This window comes from Trematomus bernacchii, unplaced genomic scaffold (genome assembly GCF_902827165.1).
Source record: "Trematomus bernacchii unplaced genomic scaffold, fTreBer1.1, whole genome shotgun sequence".
NCBI classification, from domain to species: Eukaryota; Metazoa; Chordata; class Actinopteri; order Perciformes; family Nototheniidae; genus Trematomus; species Trematomus bernacchii.
Window position 1 is genome coordinate 4,965,540 of NW_022987720.1, and position 19,887 is coordinate 4,985,426.

The 19,887-nt window shown below is 42.6% G+C and overlaps 1 protein-coding gene across 2 annotated transcripts in view; it reads left to right on the forward strand.

The window, feature by feature from the left end:
- akap12b (A kinase (PRKA) anchor protein 12b) overlaps positions 1 to 19,887 on the forward strand; it is a 41,404-nt gene that overhangs the window by 19,157 nt on the left and 2,360 nt on the right. The window contains exons 2-3 of one of the 2 annotated variants that reach the window (XM_034142470.1): positions 70 to 145; positions 14,617 to 18,636. In XM_034142470.1, coding sequence (XP_033998361.1) covers positions 70 to 145; positions 14,617 to 18,632 — 4,092 coding nt within the window. In that variant the 3' untranslated portion in view covers positions 18,633 to 18,636. Of the gene's footprint in view, positions 1 to 69; positions 146 to 10,671; positions 10,925 to 14,616; positions 18,637 to 19,887 lie in introns of those variants that run through there. The other variant, XM_034142471.1, reaches the window with a different exon arrangement.

Here is a 19,887-nt window from a genome sequence, read left to right on the forward strand (position 1 = left end):
GCTTAAAGTATGTACACTAATGCAAACAAATTATGTTTTTATTCAAATTCTTCTCTTTGTCTTTTTCAGCCTCTGGCGAAAAATGGACAAATCTCCAGCATGACGAGTCTGAATGGCCACTCGGAGGACAACACGCTGGCAGAAGGTGTGTTTTCTGTGTGTGCGTATGTCCCGTCAACAATGTTTATTTGCAGTGTGTGACTTTGGGTAATGTTCTTGCGGTCGGTGGGATAAGAAGCGGCGATGTTTGTATTTGTTTGTGTCTGGGATTTTCTACTGTTTCTTCAGCAGTGGCCAAAGGTAAGCTTGTTTGTGTGGGGTCAGTTTTCCCTCTGCAGATGTCTTCGTGGCTCTGGGAGATTTACTTGATCCTTTAATAATCCTTTTGTCAACACATGGGGGACACCTTTTCTCATAGGAGCCACACACACTATAACACACCCAAATACTGTTCTCTATCCTGTGTATTCCTTTAACCATTCAAATGGAAAACGAATGGATGTAAATGCACACTCTCATGCATACCGCCATTTTATATCCTTTTTGTACTCAATGAACATTCGGTTTGTTAGTGGTTTCAAAAAAATCACTTAACATTTGGCCAAAAATAATCTTCCACTGCCTTTAAAATACGTATTTTTTCTACTAAAAGCTAATGAACAGAAGAGTACGTTTTCTCACAGTTTATTGGCAATTTAAAGATGTTAGCATTTAGAGGGTCTCTGAAGGGCACAATGCACATTTTAAATTCAGTAATCTGAGATAATCATTAACTAGTAATAACCTGGGCCAAATAGATTTCTGCCACCTTAATATGCGCACCAACCTGCTCTGTCCATCTCCTGCAGCCCCTCCTCTCACCAGAGCTGCGTTTGTTTATTTTCTTTGCCATGTCTATCGTGTCTCCCTCAATCTGGGCGGGCTGCAGGGGCCTGTACTCCCACCCTAAATATTTAGCAGGCCGTGACCCGGGTCCCGCACAATGCAACCTGCGCACTTCATAATATGTTATGGCCCAGGGGAAAGGGTAACCCTATACTACTTAAAACACAGAGATATGTCACATACCACTCTGTCAAATAACCTATTTAATAAGCTATTTAATGAAGCGATTCTGTCCGTTTATAGAGTAACCCAATATCAGTTGATGTATTTGGGTTTTGAAATGGTCTCTTTGGTCATGTACTGTAAGTTAATTAGTAACGTGGAAAGATGTAGGACAGAAAAGAGGGGAGCCACATATTTGCCATGTCTCCAATTCTTAGATCTTGTGCACTCATGCATACACAAATAGAAGCTGCAGACCATTGGCTTTGATGCACCCAAAGGTTAATACAATGAAAACCTTTTGAACACAAAAAGCAAAACATGTAACTTTTCGTTCACACACACTTTTTCTGAGCTGATATTCTACAAGAGATCAGTCTTACTCGTGTGAAATGCTGTTGTTTATATTGAACCAAACAGTCAATCTATTCCTACCAAAATATAACCTTGTTTCTTCTGATATGGGTTACTGTTGCAGAACTGTAATGAGTTCATCCAATTATTAATTTCAGCCCAGATTGAATGATTAGAACGATAACCTTCCTGTGGCCCTCTATGCACTCATTGCGCGTCACCAACATCTTTCACAAGCTGCGATGATACTTTTAGAGGAGTGGCTTTGGAAGCAGGCCTGAAAGTACTGGTTTCAGTGTTGCAAATATGCCACACTTCTCATTGGTGATACTTACCCATGAGCAACAGGATGCTAATAAACCTGATACAACTCGGAACGGAGTGGAACCTGTATATCTAACCTGAGCTACCAGTGAACCAGCCAGCTGACTAATATTGTCCTCGGAGAAACTGTTTCTCTCACCAATCGGGACTAAAAAACGGGAGACAAACAACAGAAAACATTGTGAAAGACTTTCAAGGCTACAGATTGAAGAAGAGCAGAGGGAGTGAAAGGAAGGGAGTCACACTATGTGGGAAACAGTGAAAAGATACAGGAGTGGAAGTTGTGGAGGGGTTTCACATCCAATCACTTCTGTACCTCTTGTGAAGCCTGATAAAGACAGCAGTGCATTATGGGAGACAGGAAGAGAAGAGGACTCTCTCTGATAACAATGGAAAACAAGATAAGACAGGCGGCAGATCAAAATGCTGATGCATGAGCAACAACACACACCCATAAACACACGCACACATAAACACACACATCTCTCTCTATCAGGTACAGCAGAGTGTTTACAGTTTAGGGAGCAGCCCGATGAACCAACAAACACATCAATCTGGATAACATGACAATGGACCGTGTTGTTTAATGTATTGTAGTGAATGAAGACAACATGAGGCAATAACTCTTAGTTCTGTGATATTTCTTTATTTTTTTATATCTGGGAATTCAAAGGTACTGGAAAAACTCCAATAAAAAGGGAAGTAAATGAGTCTAATCCTCATTGAATGTTGAATTAACAGTAAACATGTATTTAAAAGGGTATCAAAGTACAAGGACGGTGTGTGTGGTTGCATTATCCAGCATTCCCGTCAGTAGTGGACCTTTTTGTGAAAACAAACTCTTAATCTTCTGCCTGCCTGTTTTGAATAAAAACAACTTACAAACTGGCTAAGATACTGTTGAGATAATCTTTCTTAAAGACATTTTCAACTCGCTTTGTTTACCAGCTGGGCTGAGAAAGCCCAGGCCGAATGACTGAGGTTTAGGAATGCTGAGTTTGCACCAAGTGTTCACACAAAAAGGAACTGAATAAATATTACATGGCAGTAGAGTTTTTTAGATAACTTTTTAATAGAGAAAAAGGGTAAGCAAAGAGCTAGAGCCATCCATGAATGATGCCGCAGTCTATTGCGTCAGACTGTAACTAAGTGCATCATTCCTACTAATTGAGTCAAAATGAGACATTAGCTCTCTCCGACTACAACCAAAGATGTCTTTGTGTGTACAGCAGTAAATCATGTGTTTTTAAAGAAACCATGCTGTACCATTCACATATTAATCACATTAGTCACAGTAAGATGTGTTGTGTGTCCGTGTAGAGATGCATACTCCGGCCTGCATGTGTGTTTGGGTTGCTAGTTTAAGGGGTGCTGGCGCACGGGGTGCGTTGGGAGTCCAAAGACTGACATCATGGCTGATGTAATTCACTGGCCGATGCGTTGACGGCCCCTCCCAGATGGTTTACAGGCTGCAAGAGAGGACTGAGGACGTTTCTTGAAAGCTTGGAGGGAGAGAGAATGCTGACACTGTTTACTGCAGCTTGTGTTTATTTGTAGGAATGCTGGAAATCAAATCCTGCATGTCTTGTTTGTTTCATCTTACTCACGGGACCTAATGCTTGCTCTCCACTACATTTAATTAGTTCATTGAATCCATTCATTAAAGTTTGTGTACAAATTAATTTCAGATACTTTTAAGTTGTTTGGCCAAAAGAAAAACAGAGAACATCTGTCACTCATTTTACTTGAACAATTAATCAAACACAGTTGATTTGACAGAAAACACATGCTTTTAGGGATTTGTACTCCAGGGTGGGTTTTGCAATTTTTCTTTGTCATATTATTGAAAATTCCTTTAGGTTTTTCAGCTGTTTCTCGGAACAGAAAAACTGAGCAACTGGAAATCACTTTAGGTTATGGGAGCCTGTGATGGGCAGCTTTATGAAAGTTATAGACTAAAGACATATTAATCAATAATGAAAGCAAGGAGAAGTTGCCATCCACTTGAATGTGTCATATTATACTACAAACTGCAGCAATCCAAGTGTGTCAAGAAGTCCAACTATTACCAGGGGTATTATGAACTGTCAGGAATGATTCACCAGTCCCGGTCTCTGCTACAGTTTTATGTCTTTTTGGTTGCAGGTGTTAACTTTTACGAGGCGAACAAACTGCAGTCTCTGCTCACTGTAAGTGTGAGGGTGAGTGTGTGTGTGTGTGTGTGTGTGTGTGTATGGTTATGATTTAATTCCAGGGTGGACTCACTTAGACTCGGCTTGGGGGAAATCATAGTGGTGCCAGAACGTGCATCATGCCTGTGGAAGGGACCTCTCCCTTCACTTAAGCTCTGTCTGATCTCTGCCAATAAGGCTGTACAGTCATCTTAACACAATCCAGCCGCCAGATTGTTCCTGTTGGATTTTTGCCCGTATTCCTTTTACATTCCAGCTGACAATACTCATTACAGATTGTATTAAGATGTTCGTGTGCGTCTTTTTCTACTGTACTCACACAACTGGGAGGAATTCTTTTGTTCTTGGTTTGTATTTGCGCAGATGCTGATCCATCAACTGGCTGCAAGACGTCAGAATGATTTCTTCCCCTCAGAGAAAGGAAGTGATCCCAGAGGAAAGGGTTAGGGAGGCAGAGTTTTTAGATTGGAGTGCCTAAAAGGCCCCCACAATCCCTCAAGATCCATCATTGTCCTGTCACTAGTTCAATTATGTTCATCAGTGCAGCATGTTTTATTCAGTTATTTGTTATGAAGTGGGTACTTTACTGCAGGGCAAGAGAGGATAGGAGAACTCTATTAGAAAGCTGTTGTTAGTCATCACTTAGTCAGCCTTTAAAATGATCAGACCGAAAGTTATTTTTCCTCCTGATCCAAAACAAAGTGCAGCTCTCAGGTTTGCAAGTAACAGAAGCAACCTAAATGAAGCTTGAGTAACTTCTGATAGGTCACAATATCGGCTCTGACCAGAGAAGATTAACCTCCACAGCCTATTACTCCATTTGCTATTGGTTGGTCTCTCTTCGGAGACCTATTACAGTAACGCTCACTTTACCTTGACACACTTAACACCCACCTCCCCTCGACTTCTTAAGCGTTCGTCATGGTTTAACCGTTGTCAACGTTGAATTAGGATTTGGGAATAGGTTCAACTGTTCTAAGCGGCCACCATGCGCATAACAGCAGGTTATTGCTGATCTATTGGAGTAGGTGTGTGTATGGTGCCCTTCTCCACTATAGTTACAGCAGTGAGATTTGTTCCAGCAGCTAGTCTTCTTTGTGAAGTCCAATAAATAAAAACAACTCACAAAATTAATTAAAGAAAATAATCCTACACCTATATTTCGCTGAGTTGCAGCTCCTAATTGCACTTCAGAGGCAGACCATTAAATTAGCAAAAAAAAGTTACCGCACCAAAACAACAACTGGCTAACATATTTGTCCAACCCCCCATCATTAGTTTGATTAGCATATTATCAAAGAACCAAATTGCACAGCTCGGATTTTCTGTATCAAGACAAACTAGCAGCTCTGTGAGGAGATACTTGAACACGTCGTGCTTTGAGTTAAACGCTAACTCGGCATGCTAATATATTTAGATGGGAGTGCAGCCCAACCAAATCATTTCAAGCAAACTTGAGCTTTAGGAGTTTTAGGAGTAGTGTCCCAGGTAAAGAGGGCCTACAATTCAGTAATAAGGTCAAACTCATGGTAGACTCCCATCAGGGCTCTCAGACCCCCCCCCCCGGACCCTCTCGTCTCCGCAGGCACTGCTCTCTCATCTTTCCCGGCATCAGGGAACCTAATCTCCCTCCTCAACCCCTAACCTCCCCCAGGCACATGGAGGACTGAGAGAATGGACCAGGAATGTGACTGACCCCTCCTTCTCCTCCTTCTTTGATAGAGTTATGGCCTCTGCTACACTGCAGCAATTATCCATATGCCATAATAATTATTTTTTACCTTGCAATTAATGATACAAAATCTTCTTTAAATATGTGCCAGGAACGTGACAGTGAGGTGAGGTTTTTCCACTTGTCTCCAATGCTAGAATTAAGTGTAATCCTCTTGGTGCTGGATATGTGATACTTCAGCGATCTTCAGTTACCCACATTTGTTTCAAGAAAAGTCTCCAAAACAAGTATAACTGTTGTGTCAACAAGTGCAATTAATCACTCCATCGAGTTATGACAGTTGCGAGAAAACAATTATTTCAATCCTCAGTTGAGATCAGTTTACTTGTAAAGGTGTCTTTGGGTAGTTTTAAGTGTAGATGAAGAACACATTCATGGATTGCTGCCAAATCCCAATATCAAGCAGACACTGAGGTAAGGAAAAGGAACTAAAAGCCAAGAAGAGCATGAAGGTTAAGAGCAATTGTTTTCATGAAGTACAGCTGGGTAGGGAGTGGGAACCCTCTTCTTTGGCTCAAAAACAAGATGAGACCCTTTTTGAGTTGAACTAATGCATTTTACCAGCCTGTTTCCACATATACACAATCATTTGACATTTCTGTGGAGCTTGTTGAACGAGCAAGTCGACAAGCTGATGAGTCCTTTTCACTCCACTTTCACACTCGTTTGTAAATGTTGTCTATTTCCATGACCTTTTCAAACTTTGGGAGGGGCGTCTTTAGATCGACCCTTCCCCTTTTTTCACAATACTGTCTACTGGCAGACGAGACGATGCATAACAACAACTGGAATGCCAAATTGCTGGGGCAGATATTCCAGGAATGCAAATATAACAGATGGTGAAACTGGGTAAACATACCTCTCTCGAAGAAATGTTGCTCTTCACCGAATTTAAAATAACTTCTGCTTATAGGACTTGAAAAGGAGTGTTGACCAATAGTAACAGAAGCACACATTCTTGATCTGAAATTGTTTCCTGTTGCGTGCAAGATAAGATTGATTTTATGGAAGCAACACCTTCTCTCTCAATGCTGATTGCTGTAAACATGTTCTCCATTGTTTTACAGCAACATTTTTCACAAGAAACTGTTACGAAACATGCACATTTTGGACGTCACATCTTCAATCTTAATCTCATTACGCTACATCATGTTATGGACAGACACAATGTCAGCAAGAAAAGGCGGAAAGGTTGTTGGACGGACTGTGCCGAGTACAGAAGTGTATTTCGAGGAAACAGGCAAAAGGAAGAGGAAACAGTGATGTCAAGAAATGACTGCGTTTCCTGTCCGACATTCTTTATCCATCCCTCCGGCCCACACACAAACCAGGAGGAGGGGTGTGATGGGGTCTCAAAGGGTTAGAAGAGACAGAGGGGAAAGTTGTGGATAAGGATTAAAGAGGACTGGGGTGTGGATTCGGGAGATAAAAACAAAGGTGTGAAGGGAGCAATACTGAATAAAAATGGAGAAGAAAGGAGACGTACTGAATGGAAGATCTCTGTGATCTCGGGCAGTTTCACACACACTCACGGCCCTCGTTTCCCATTCCTCCAATTATTTCAACATCATCCTATCCAGTTCTTGGAAGAGTAGGAGGGCTTTTATTCTGCGCTGTCCGATGATGTCATTCACTCTTTAACAGGCAACAAAAACCTGCTCCGCCCGGCACCCCAACCCCCCACCCAACAGACCATTGAAGACCCCTCCTCAAACATTCCTGAATTCAGGCACGTTTTCTGATTTATCGAGATATTTTGGGCGTCACCCCCCCCCCCAGGCCTGGTCCTGTGTTATCCTGATTTAACTGCAGTTTAATACAGAATACACTCCAGTTTATTTAGTGGTGTGATAGAAACCTATTAGAATGAAATGAGCTTTGATCTAATGAACGAAATAAATAAAGCGCTTTCCTGTTTGTTTACCCTTAAGTAGATATAGTGTTATAATTATCTTATTCCAGCTCTAATTAAGAGCTGCATCCATTTTGATATGGCTCAAAAAGTTGGGATCTTTGGAAACTTTTGGTATCTTCAGTTAGACCTACTGTAATACAATTGTTCAGCAACTTATTCAATTGATTAATCGTTTAAATGACTTCCTAAAACAGAAGATGGCCAAATTCCAGTTCCAGAGTCCATCTTGTCAGACATCAATATGTAATTGTTAAATTGATATATTTGGGCTAGGAAATGTTGACTAGACTAAGCTAAATTTAAAAATGGCTGTGGGTATGTGTCCGGCTGCAGATTAGTTTGGCAGGACAGATCAGGATCGTATGGTTCAAGTGGTTGTTAAATTAGCCCTGAGACAAAAGAAGGAGAACTGAGGAGAACAACATTTATGTGAATGTACTGTATTAGAGGTTTATATCTCATCTTTCTAACTTCATAGTAATAAAGGAGTATGTCATTCAGTACAAACATGTGGTTCTTTAATATGTTTAAAGAGTTTATGGATAATAAAGTTGGCATCAGTGAAATCTGTCCAAGGCAACTTATAGAAGCATTAGTCAGCAGGATGAAGTCGAAGCTGGGTAATATGCTAATAGGATTTATTGATTATAAAGTTTCTCCAAAATGGCCAGCCTTGTCATGATGAAGCGCATGAATTCCTCGCGACAGTTTTTTTCCATACAGCTCAGCCTAGCCTGAAGCTGTGCCTAAATTAAAATCGTTCAGTATGTATGGAAGTCCAGGAATGTGACTGGTGTGAGTCATATGAAGGAAGTTGGGAGGGGGAAAGGAAGATGTGTACTCCCCCCAACAGAGGTACTCTCATTATGCTTTCAATTCCCGATTCTGACTCACTGTCCACTCAGCATAACATAAAGTCATAGTGGTTAATATAATACTGATAGTGAAATATCTACCAGATGAGTCACTGCAATAGCAGAAAGCTTCGCTGGTGTGTCAGAATACATTCTTGGTAAATTACTGTGATCCATTGAAAGGGTTTTAGATGATAACCCCATAGGATTCCACTCCTAACTTGCTGCTACCTATTAATTCATGGATGGAATTGAATTATATACTTAGACCTAGGGCTGTGCAATTAATCGTATTTTAATCTCGATTACGATTTTGGCTTGCAACGATTACGAAAACAACGTAATCGAAATAAAACGATTATTATTTTTATAAAAAAAAAAAAAAATGTAATTATAATTTTTTTTTAATTATTTTTTTTTTTGCTTTTTCAGTTGAATTATACTTAAAGTTCAGGGTAATCAACTGTTAAAAACATACTGTTCACATTTTTGTTTCAATAAATGGATGTTTTCAAAGTAAATGGATAATCGTTTTTAATAATCGTGATATCAATTATTGACCAAAATAATCGTGATTAGGATTTTTGCCATAATCGCACAGCCCTACTTAGACCTGAATCATGTAACTTAGTTATTAGGGCTAGATAAAAGAGCAGAATGTCTAACAACCTAGTTTTGCCTTTGAAAAAGAAAAGCGTGAGTTTATCAGTAATGTTATGAAGATTCATTTAATCAACCTCTAACTTTCTCCTGAAAATATAAAAGACCTCTGGCTGTTATCTTTCTTCCCCCCCCCTTTTTTTTCTTTTTCTCACTTCTCCAAGCTGTAATAAAAACATGAAGTCTTCCGGTAATGGGCATTGATCTCTGAATGTACGACTGTCTTAGTGCAATGGGTCTGAAGAAACGCTCAGAAAGATGTTTCTGATAAAAAGAGAAAATACAATTATTTGTTTCGTTAACATTTTGTCCCAGAGCTTTTCTTTCTTGTCTAGTTTTGGCCTAATTTGATTTAAGTTATCGTCTGTTTAGTTTTAGACTTTCTCGAAAAAAGAACACTGTACCGATTGTACTCACGTTTTCCTATTGTTTTCAAAGAGACTGCTGACACTTCTTTAATCTAGCACATTGTGCTGTTTCTAGCATTAGTATTGGATCCATGCTTTTTATCAATACTTTTCGTGCAGTATGAGTGCACATTGGAAAGCAGTCAGACTTTGGTTGAGGTGGGCTTTCAGACGGTACTTGATTACTGCTGATATCACCCATTTGGGAGTCTTCTGGATGGAATTCACACATTCCTCTGGGACAATGCTGAAGTGTGACAGATCTGATTATGCTGGTATTTACCTGAGGATTTATCTGCATTCCTTTTAGTCTCCCCCCCCCCCCCTAGACAAAAGCTGAATTAAATGTGTCTGTATTGGCGTAATTGAGAGGGGCCTATTAACATTCACAGGGGGCAGGCAGCACTCCCGTTCATGTTAGTTTTAGGTTTAAGCTCACAGTATGCACTTTGCCTCAAATAGTGATCTGTTGGGGAGTTTTGGGGCTGTGTTGTTAATCTATTGAACTTTAAAGAATTGAGATTGGGAATTCAAAAATGACCTTAAAAAAAAATCAAGAAATGCTGAATGAAAAATCCCCATTTCCAAAGTAAAGTCCTGGAATTCACTCTGGTTTACCTCTGTCAACATTCCTCCACACCACTAGTGACATGAGCCATGAGATACGGGGGGAGAGTGTGTTGCCTCCTTGTAAAAGGGGGGAGTTGAGGGGGGGGGGAATGTGTGGCGTGTGCTTAAGACTGTTTTTCAGTTTTTAATGTGTGAGTTACTGCATTTTGAGGACACAGAAGGGTATTAAGGCCATAGAAGGTGACTGTACCCCCCCCCCCCCCCCCCACACCCACCCTTTATTTCCAAATGAACAATGCATGAGGAATTAAAGGAGTGGGAGGGGTTGTATGTAGTTTACAACTGTACAATAGATACTGGGTTTTTTTGAGGGATGAGTGCCAAATGCTTCCTTGAAAGATCACATGATGAGCTCCAGTCATCCCGGCTGGACGTTGGAAGTCTGAGGGAGGATGAGTGGTGAAAAAGGAGGGGGAGGGATAGGGGGAGCACATGGAGGAGGGGGGGGGCTCATTCAGAACAGCTGAAGAAAGGAGAGGGAGGTGGCAGGAAGAGGGAGGGAGGGGTGGTCCTAACATGACATGTGTGTCAGTCTGTTAAAATGTGTGTAGAGCCCTCTCTTCTGTTCATACTGGCTGAGAAGAGCTGGGAGAGAGAGACACAACTTCTGCACTCAGGCTGAGTTTACCAGAGAGGACGGAGCCAACAAGCACATCTTAATTTACTGAGTGAGCACAGAAGTAAAGGGACACTTAATTACTTTATACGCTTTTTCAAAATATACTTTTATCCCCTTATTTTTTTATTAACTTTTTTTGAAGAAAGACATTTTGGATTTTTACAAATGCTGGGAACAATAACTTTAACAGGTAAGATCATTTACTTTGAGGCTGTTTTTTTGTGTTACTCTTCTCAACATTGTGGCTGTTTTACTGTGAGGTACTAATGTGATTTGTTAAAAAGCATTTTTGAGGATTTGTCTAAAACCCAAAGTAGGGGTTTCTCCTTAGATAGCTGAAGGCATTGTTGTCCTGAGGGTGTGGTTAGTTAGCATTGTGGTTCGTAGATGTCTCGGCTTTGTGGGTGATGGGTTTGCTTTGGTTTCTGCAGAGCCTCATCATGTTTAAAGTTATATGATGTTTAAATGCTGTACAATTCTTATTTCAATAACTTTATGTTATCCTGTTTATAAGTAAAAAGTATATTTCAGCGTACATCATTCTTTCATTTATCACCTGTAGATTTACAATGCAAACAAGAAAACATCCCCCCTGTTAATCCCCTTTACAGTAGCCCTCTAGTTAAAACCTGTTTATCGACTATTCAGCCCTTTGCCAAAGCCAACTGCTGAGTGCCCTGATCTCTGAAGTGTACTTCTCCTACCACTGCCAAACTTCTTGGTGGGAAAATAATTTCACACCGGGACAGCTGGCAGCAGAAATATATGAAGATGCATTTATAGAAAACTTTTTCAAACCCTGCTTTAAGCTCACTTCTCTGTCGGAGCCAGCCCCCTGTGTCCCGTCATGTGAAGCATTTCATTCGATTAGAGTGGGATCCTAATTCCCAGTAGGTTTATTGAGCTTAGCCGCAGAGGTTATGGAGGGAGGAGAAAGGGGCGTATGAAATTAATTGCTTGCCAGAACCAATTCGTCTTCTAGTTCATAACTGGGAGTGATGGCTCAAACAAAGCCGGTCTAAAATATTTTTGCTCTGTGGTTACCTCAAGGTTTTTGCACATAAATGCAATATGGAATATACAGATATTTAGTTATATTTTGCTGTTGGTTAGTCACATCACACTGTCTTGATGTTAATGGCTAAGTGGTGCCACAGTGGGTGTTGTTAGTGCTGTGGATGTGTCGGGTCCCCCGGAGCTTTGGAGACACTTTGACCACACCTTTGATAGAGAGGGGACGCTCGTAGGGGGACTGTTGGGGGAGGGTGGGGTGGTGTCTCTGTGCCCTCATTTTAACTGACTTCTTTTGTTTACTGGCCTTGTGCTCCAGACAGTGCAAGGATTTGCATATATTTGGCAAAGTTTGTAAATAATGGCTTAAAGAATAGCTGCATTCAGCTTCCCAACTGCCCCCCCCCCCCCCCCCCCCCCCCCCCCTTTTCAAACACGCAAACCCATACCAGGGCTGGAACAACCACAACAGAAACGTTATCTGATCTCACTAGACACTGGTGTAGATTTACCACAATCATTTTTTTTTGGCTGCGGCAATGACATTTAATATGAGAGCATCATCTGACCTCATGCTCTCACACATACACAAAGCTTGTCTCCAGCAGAGAGAAGCATTTCAACTATGAATATGTGTGTCTCAGATATGTAACACCCTCTAAAGTGTGTGGGCTCCGGCCCCAGGGCAGACCCCCTTCCCCCTCAACGCCGTCCCTTCATCTCCTTAATGTCTCACATTCTTTCTGGTACAGTCTGTATTCAAAACAGCCACCCCCCCCCCCCCTCCGACACACATTAACCCCCACCACCACATTAACCAAATCAATCTAAGGACGGTAACAGTTGTGTGCCTGTAAAAGACAAAAAGTGGAGCTGGAAAACAAAGATCAAAAAGAAGGGAGAGATGCCAGTAGTCTGTTAAATCAACATGAGTCCTGTTTTATTGTCCTTCCTACACACACATACCTCCTATAGTTGCACCTTACTGCACAAAAACCTGGTGAATATATGCCTTTGAGATTAATTAATGTTTACTCAGGTTTGAACACCTCTATGTTTTTATATGGTTTGTTGATTTGGTTTTTACTGGTTTGTTTAACAACCATGTGATTTAAATGCTCTCCAAGTGTGTTTAAAACCACGCGTATGTGAGAGAGAGCTGCCATGTGAGACAGTTGTATTTATAGAAGTCACCCAGGCCTTTCTTTATTCGTCTTTACACCATATTGAGAAAGTCAGCAAAGTTCCCCCAAGCTGCAGTGTGTCTTTATAATAGAAAAGTTGACCACCCCCCCTTCCTTTATTTCCAGAGGCCAGAGAGGGTTAGAAGGCTATTGTGTTTGCATTGTGTGTGCCTTTGGATGGGGGTGGGTCCCCAACCATCCTGTAGTGGAATTTGGGTCAAGGAGATTGGTCGTTTTCAAGGAGGGTTTGTGGTGGAGGACTGTATTGTCTGGGTTTGAATCCTACATGGGCACAGTCCAGACATTTTAACCATAAACAATTAAACATTGAGAACGTACCCTGTCATTTAAATTCAGATTATGTTTAGAGCATCCTAATTTATTTTTACAAAAACAGTGTGCACAGCATAGCTCACATTCCTCTGTAGTCAAATACAAAGATATGGGCGGGCCCCTACTTATACCATTAGTTTATAAAAGCACTTATTTTATCATACATGCTAATTGTAAAGTGATGCAGTGTTTTGTGAGCTTTTTACATAGTTTGGTCAAATAATAGTTATAGTAGTTATAGTCTATTTTGAAGCTAAAATATTCTAGGAATGCAGTACCACTGAGGCAAACTTCATGCCTATAATTTAGGAAAAAGTATGTGGACAGATGAGGGCACATATTTGTACATGTTTGTGGGAGACACGAAATTAGAGTAATCTTTCACAGAATTATTTACAAACTTGATCCAATAGTGTATCAAACACCTTGTTTCTTTTTACAATTTCCTTCCATTTTTGTGAAAGAGGTATTTCCCACAATATGTGATTTTAGTGGGTACTCACTTTCCCAGTGTGTGTAATCGGGTAAGCTGATAGCTAGGCATTAAAAGTCCTGGGAAGTTGTTTTTAGAGTCCAGAGGTATCAGATGTTAGGTTTTTCCAGACTGTAGTGAGATCTGAGTAGAAAGGCACGAAAAAAAAGAAGGAAAGCTTCAAACATTGGCAGTTCGTCATCCCTGCCCCCCTCTGTCAAAACACAGATAGACATGGCAGTTAGACACTGTGTGTATGTTTTGCATGTGTGTGTTTGTCTCTTATCACATCTGACATGTGTCTTATTAGTTTAACAACCAAGGAACTACTCAGAATAATGAAACAAGTAGTTAACCTAATGCACTGTTGCAAGGTTGTGGGTCGGCTAACATCGCTTTTTTCAAACCAATAATCCACACATTTCTTAAGTATTTCACTTAGTTCAACATTTCTTTCTCTGGGGATTAATACAAAATGTTCAAGGTCTTTTTAAGGCGTTTTTACATACCACAGGATTAGCTGGGCCAAATTGCAATCTAATTGCAAATAAACAGTCATATACTTGATCAAATCTACTCAGGAGTCATGATCTCAGAGAATACTTTCTTAAAATGGTCTCTGATTACATTCAGATGAGATATCCTTTTGTTTTGTGTCCTTTGAGTAATGCCATGCAGAATTTAATTCACAACAGATTGATTACATCACTCAAATGTGTTTAATTGCAAGTTACAAATGGACAAAGCATTTGTATGTGAATAACATGTGATTGTTGTTAGTGTTCTAATCCGTGTTGCACAGAGGGAGCTGTATAGATGTTAATCAAACTAAAGTCGTGAAACTGATCTTAACTAAAGTTCCTTATTTTCTTGTAATTTCAGTCGGCCAGCCAGATGGTGTGGTTCAGAAGGAGGAGGCCCCTGAGACCATGGACACCATTCAGGGAGAAGTGGCTCCTCAAGTGAACGGCGAGAAAGTGGAGAAAGAGTCTCCCGATGCCAATGACATCTCTGCTGTTGAGGAGAAAGCAGCGGAGGAGAAACCTGGTGATGCCAATGAAGTCGGCTTCAAGAAGATCTTCCGCTTTGTGGGCTTTAAGTTCACACTGAAGAAGGACAAGAGTGAGGAGAAGGATCCTGTGAAGCTTCTCACGGTCAAAGATAAGACAGAGGAGGTGAGTGGGACTGATGAACCTACAAAGGAGCAGGAAGAGGAGAAGAACCCCACCGAAGAAAAGGAGGCTGATACGGATGTATCTACTGCTGAGGCGGAGGTCATTAAAGATGATCAAGCTGAATCTAGCGATGCCCCGGCTGAGGGCACTGCCGCTGAAGCTACTGATGAAGCCATCAAGGAGGGAGCAGCTGAGAAGGAAGGCGAGGTCACTCTGTCCCCCTTCAGGAAGCTCTTTAGTACAGGACTCTTCTCTAACCTGAGAAAGAAAGCCAGTGTCAAGAAGACGAAAGAGGAGGAAGACAAGGAGGCAGCTGTTGAGGAGGAGGAGGCAACAAAGACAGAAGAAACGGCTGATGCTGTGGAGGAGAAAGAAGAGAAAGATGAGGCGAAGCAAGAGACTAATGAGGAGGCAGCTCCAGAGGAAGAGAAAACAGAGACGTCCCCAGAGGCCACAGATGAAACTAATGCTGCTGAAACTACTGATGACACCAAACAAGACGAGGAAAAGGCTGAAGCAGAGGTGACTTCTGAGGCTGAGCTGCTGTCATCACAGGAGAAGGTGAAATCCCAGGGAAGCCCCCTGAAGAAGCTTTTCACTGGAGCTGGCTTGAAGAAGCTCTCAACTAAGAAACAGAGGGCCAAGAGGGAAGCTGAGAAGAAGCTCACTGAGTCTGGGGAGCAGGCAGGTGAGCCGCTTCAATCCTCCACTGAGTCAGGAGAGGCCCCAAAGACTGACAGTGGGCCCACATCCCCCGAAGAGTCTGTGGAGGTGACACAGATTGAATCCAGCCAAGAGACTGACGGCGAGGTTGCCTCCGATGGAGAGAAGAAAAAAGATGGTATCATCGCCTGGTCCTCATTCAAGAAACTAGTGACACCCAAGAAGCTTGTAAAAAGGTCTTCTGAAAGCGAAGATGAGGCCACAGGTGAGAAACCAGCCAAGTCAGCCACCCTGTCCTCCTCTGAGAGTGCCCCGTTAGCAGATACAAGTGTTGAAGAGGAGGCTCAGGAGGACAAGCCGACTGAGGAAGAGCCAAAAACCGAAAACACAGAGAAACTGGTCAGCAGCACGGAGGAGCCGAAAAGGAAAATGGACACCTCTGTCTCCTGGGAGGCCCTAATGTGTATGGGTGGACCCAAGAAGAGGACAAGGAAGACCTCTGATTCTGACGATGAGGAGACCAAGGTTGAAGAGGAACCTGCAGCAGAGGCAGCGGTAGAAGGGGAGGAGCAGGAGGTGGAAGCTGAGGCTGCCATTGTCACTTCCCAAAACTCCGAAAGTGATGCTGAAGTTGCTTCTTCCCCTGAACCGTCATGCCCCGCCCCTGAGAGAGAATCCACCTGGGACACACTGAAGCGCATGGTTATGCCAAAGAACAAGGCCAAAGTTGAGGAAAAGCCTGAGGAGACGGCAGAACAAGTCCTGTCAGACAGTGAAGCGCCAAAAGACGAGTCATCTTTCTCGTTGAGGAAGCTCTTCCCTGGACGCAGGAAGAAGAAGGCTGAAAAACAGGCCTCCACTGAACAGGGTGAGGAGGACTCTGACACCCCAGCTGTGGTTCCCCTCTCAGACTATGAAGACCAAGTTGAAGCTGAACAGGAAGCACAAGAAGTGGAAGCCCCAGCAGAACCTACTGAGGTCCAGATTAAAGTAACCGCTGAAGAAAGATCCCCTTCATGGATTGCAGCCGCCGTCGAGGAAGGTGATGACAAACACGATCAGCTGAGTGACATACCAGAGGAGGCTGAGAACGCTGCCACGCCTAAATCTGTTGACACTGACATCGCAGAGGATGAAGACAAGGAGTCATCCCCTAAACCCCCCAGGCGTACTGGGCGCAGACTCTCCACGGCTGAGGTAATGCCTTTCGCTCCAGCTCCATCTGCGGAAACCACTCCTGTTCCTCAGGGTCCCAACGCAGAAAGTGCTGTAGCGGTTTTGGAGGGCATTAAGGCTCAAGTTACCGAAATTCCACCCCAGGTAGATGTGACTGTTGAAGATGTACCAACTGAGGAAGCTTCTGAGAAAACTGAGTATGAACCACCAACTGAGAAGGTTGAGACCAGCACATGTACTATCCTGCAGCCACACGCTTGTGACGAGGCCATGGCTATCTGCACTGGCCTAGGAACCAAGGAGATCGCCAAAGTGGCTATGGAGAAACCAGCAATGCCCATCGCAGAGTGTGTGGCCGTGATCCATGATAGTGTAAGCACAGAGATGGCAGTGATGCAGAAGCCACCAAGTGTAGAAGAAGCCATTGATTCAGAAGATGCCGTGCTCATTGCCCAAGTGCACCAAGTAGAGGCTACCGAGCTCGAGCCTGTGGTTGAAAGTCCACAGAGTGATTCGTCAGACCTTCAGGCGGCCAGTGTGAGCCTGGAACCAGGGCTGGATCAGGTTGGAATTGTCAGTGTTCAGGAGTCTGAAATCATCAACCCTGCTTCATTGACCGAGAACTCTCCTGAAGCTTTTGTGGCGGATCCCATTACACCAACATCTGAAACAGCTGTTTGCATCCAGAGCGTAGCAGTCACTGAGCCAATTGTGGAGACCAAGGAAATCAAATTGGATGTGGAGCAGCTTGCTGCCACTGAAGACAATACTGGAAAAGAGGTAGTTCAGAGTGTGACTAAAGAGATTGCCGCTACCATTTGTGAAAGAGCAGAGCCCAGCATCACAGAGGAGACCGAGCCAGCCGTCCATGTCATCGTACCAAGTGAGGAGGTTGTTGTTACCGAAACACTGGTGCTTGTGGCCCCAGCCAATGAAGACGCATCAGAAATTGAAAATGCACCCGAGACAGTCGTGGAAAAGGTGGAGGAAATCATCGAGCAGACCAGCGTAATTGAAGCTCAGAGTATGGTCATTGCCCAGAATGTCATTCAGGATGCCGTGGATAAAGTTTCAGAAGACAAGCCTGAATCCGAAGATTCCGACACCCCAGCACCAGTCGAGGCCATCGCAACAACAGAGGAAGAGATTGAGATCTCAACCGAGATCCCTGTTATTACAGAGACCCCCGTTGCTGTTGAGTGCAAAGCCCCAAAGTCGCCCAAGCTGCTTCATGTTGCCATGGAGGTCATTGACACAACCATCGTAGAAGTTACAGGGAGCCTTGATGTAGAAGAGAACAAACCAGAAGGAGAGTTGAAGAAAGATGTGGAGGTAAAAGTAGGTGAAGAAACGATCGTATTGGAAGAAGTGGTTGAGGTAAAGTCAGAGAGTCAGGCGGAGGAGGAGCTTGAAGAGGTCAAAGAAGAACAGAGCAAAGAAGAAGCAGAGGTTAAGGAAGCAGAGGTCGAAGAGAAAGCTGAGGAAGTCGAAGAAAAGTCAGATTCCCCTTCAGAAGAGAACAAAGAGAACGTGCTTGAGATTCACATGCCAGTCCAAGTCGTTCTGCAGACGGCGCAGGTGTTCGAGGAACCATCGGTGGAAGAAGAGGCCGCGGTGGAGTTTGACAGCAACGGCCCTGTGGCTGAAGACACCAGCGTAAAACCAAAGAAGGCTGCAAAAGAAAACCAACTCTCAACGCTGTCAGAAGAGCCCCAGGTGCCAGCTGCAGCAGAGGTTTCCACTCCCAGCCAGGACACAGAGGCAGAGACACCGGGAGCACCGTCGGGGAAGTGTGCGGAGGTGATGGCGCAGGTGATGGAGGTGATCGAGGAGGCTGTGAAGGAGATCGAGCCTGTGTCCACAGAGATCACAGCAGCATCATGAGCAGGTGAGACCGATCTTACAACAGTGATATTACATTCGAATGACAACTGTTATTTATTTAGGGTTCCTATTGAAATCCTATAATTGCGATGAGGAACTTAAATAAGTAGTGAATTGTAATTACTGTCTATACTTTATTATTTTACAACAGATGTAAGCGGCTGGAAAAGCTTGAAAATGCTCCTTTGGAGAAAAAAAATGAACTTGAGTAAAACAAATAATAGTAATGAATAAATTGGAGGTAAGAACAAATTAAAGTAAGTTAAATGTGCAATGAGTTAACAAACAGTAAAGAAAGAAAAAAAGGTCGTTATTTTTTCTAATTCCTTTGTTAGCCTATCAAGCAATCTTCTCATAGTGGCTTTTTTTTTAAACATCAATGGGCCCTACTTTTATTAGGGAGTAGGGGAGGGGGTTTGCCCACTGACCAGATGAAAAAGCTTTTGTTCGGGGTATGAGTAACCAGGGGACCTTTGATATCAAAGCAGGAATGCCGCCGTTGACCCCTTCTTTGTAGGCTGGGGTCTTAAAGGGAAGCGGTGTGTGAGGGGCAGATGAACTTGTGCTGAAAGACTGATTATGATTCCTCCGCTCCCTCCTCCTGCTTTCCTTCTATAACAGCCTCAGTATGGAGTCAAGAAACCATGTCGGAGCATGCATTTGTTAGTTTCAATTACAAAGCCTCAAAGAGCTCAAGCTGTTGTTGTTTCAGTTGTTTTGCTTAAATTATCTGGATGTGTAATAACGTTTTAGTGTCACTAATGTAATCTGATCTAACCAATGTGGAGGAGGGAAAAACCGGGCGTCCTTCACTCTAATATTTATTAGGCAGTCAGCAGCTTTGCAGCGGAGGAAAGGCTGAAGAGGGATACAACGGGGAGAGGAAAGAGCTTGATGTGTTACAGCAGTGTGATCGCAACACTTAATGTTTACCGATTCATATAAATAAACCTTGAAGCAAAAAAAAAAAAAGGGGAAAAGCTAAAAAGAGGGCTAAATAATTTTGCAGGGAACTCAAAAATATTATGCAGTGATGATTTATATGTACAGTTTATGAATTACTTTTCGTGGCATATATTATTTATCGACGCAGCCGAATATAGCAGTCCATCCCATGAAAAATTAACACATTGGTGGTGAACATAGCAGGTTACAAAAAAGGCTTGAACATCCTGAATCACTATATGATGTTTCCATCCATACCTCTCACCACCTCTGTGTTCTAATGAATGGTTGGATTATATAACCTTTAAAT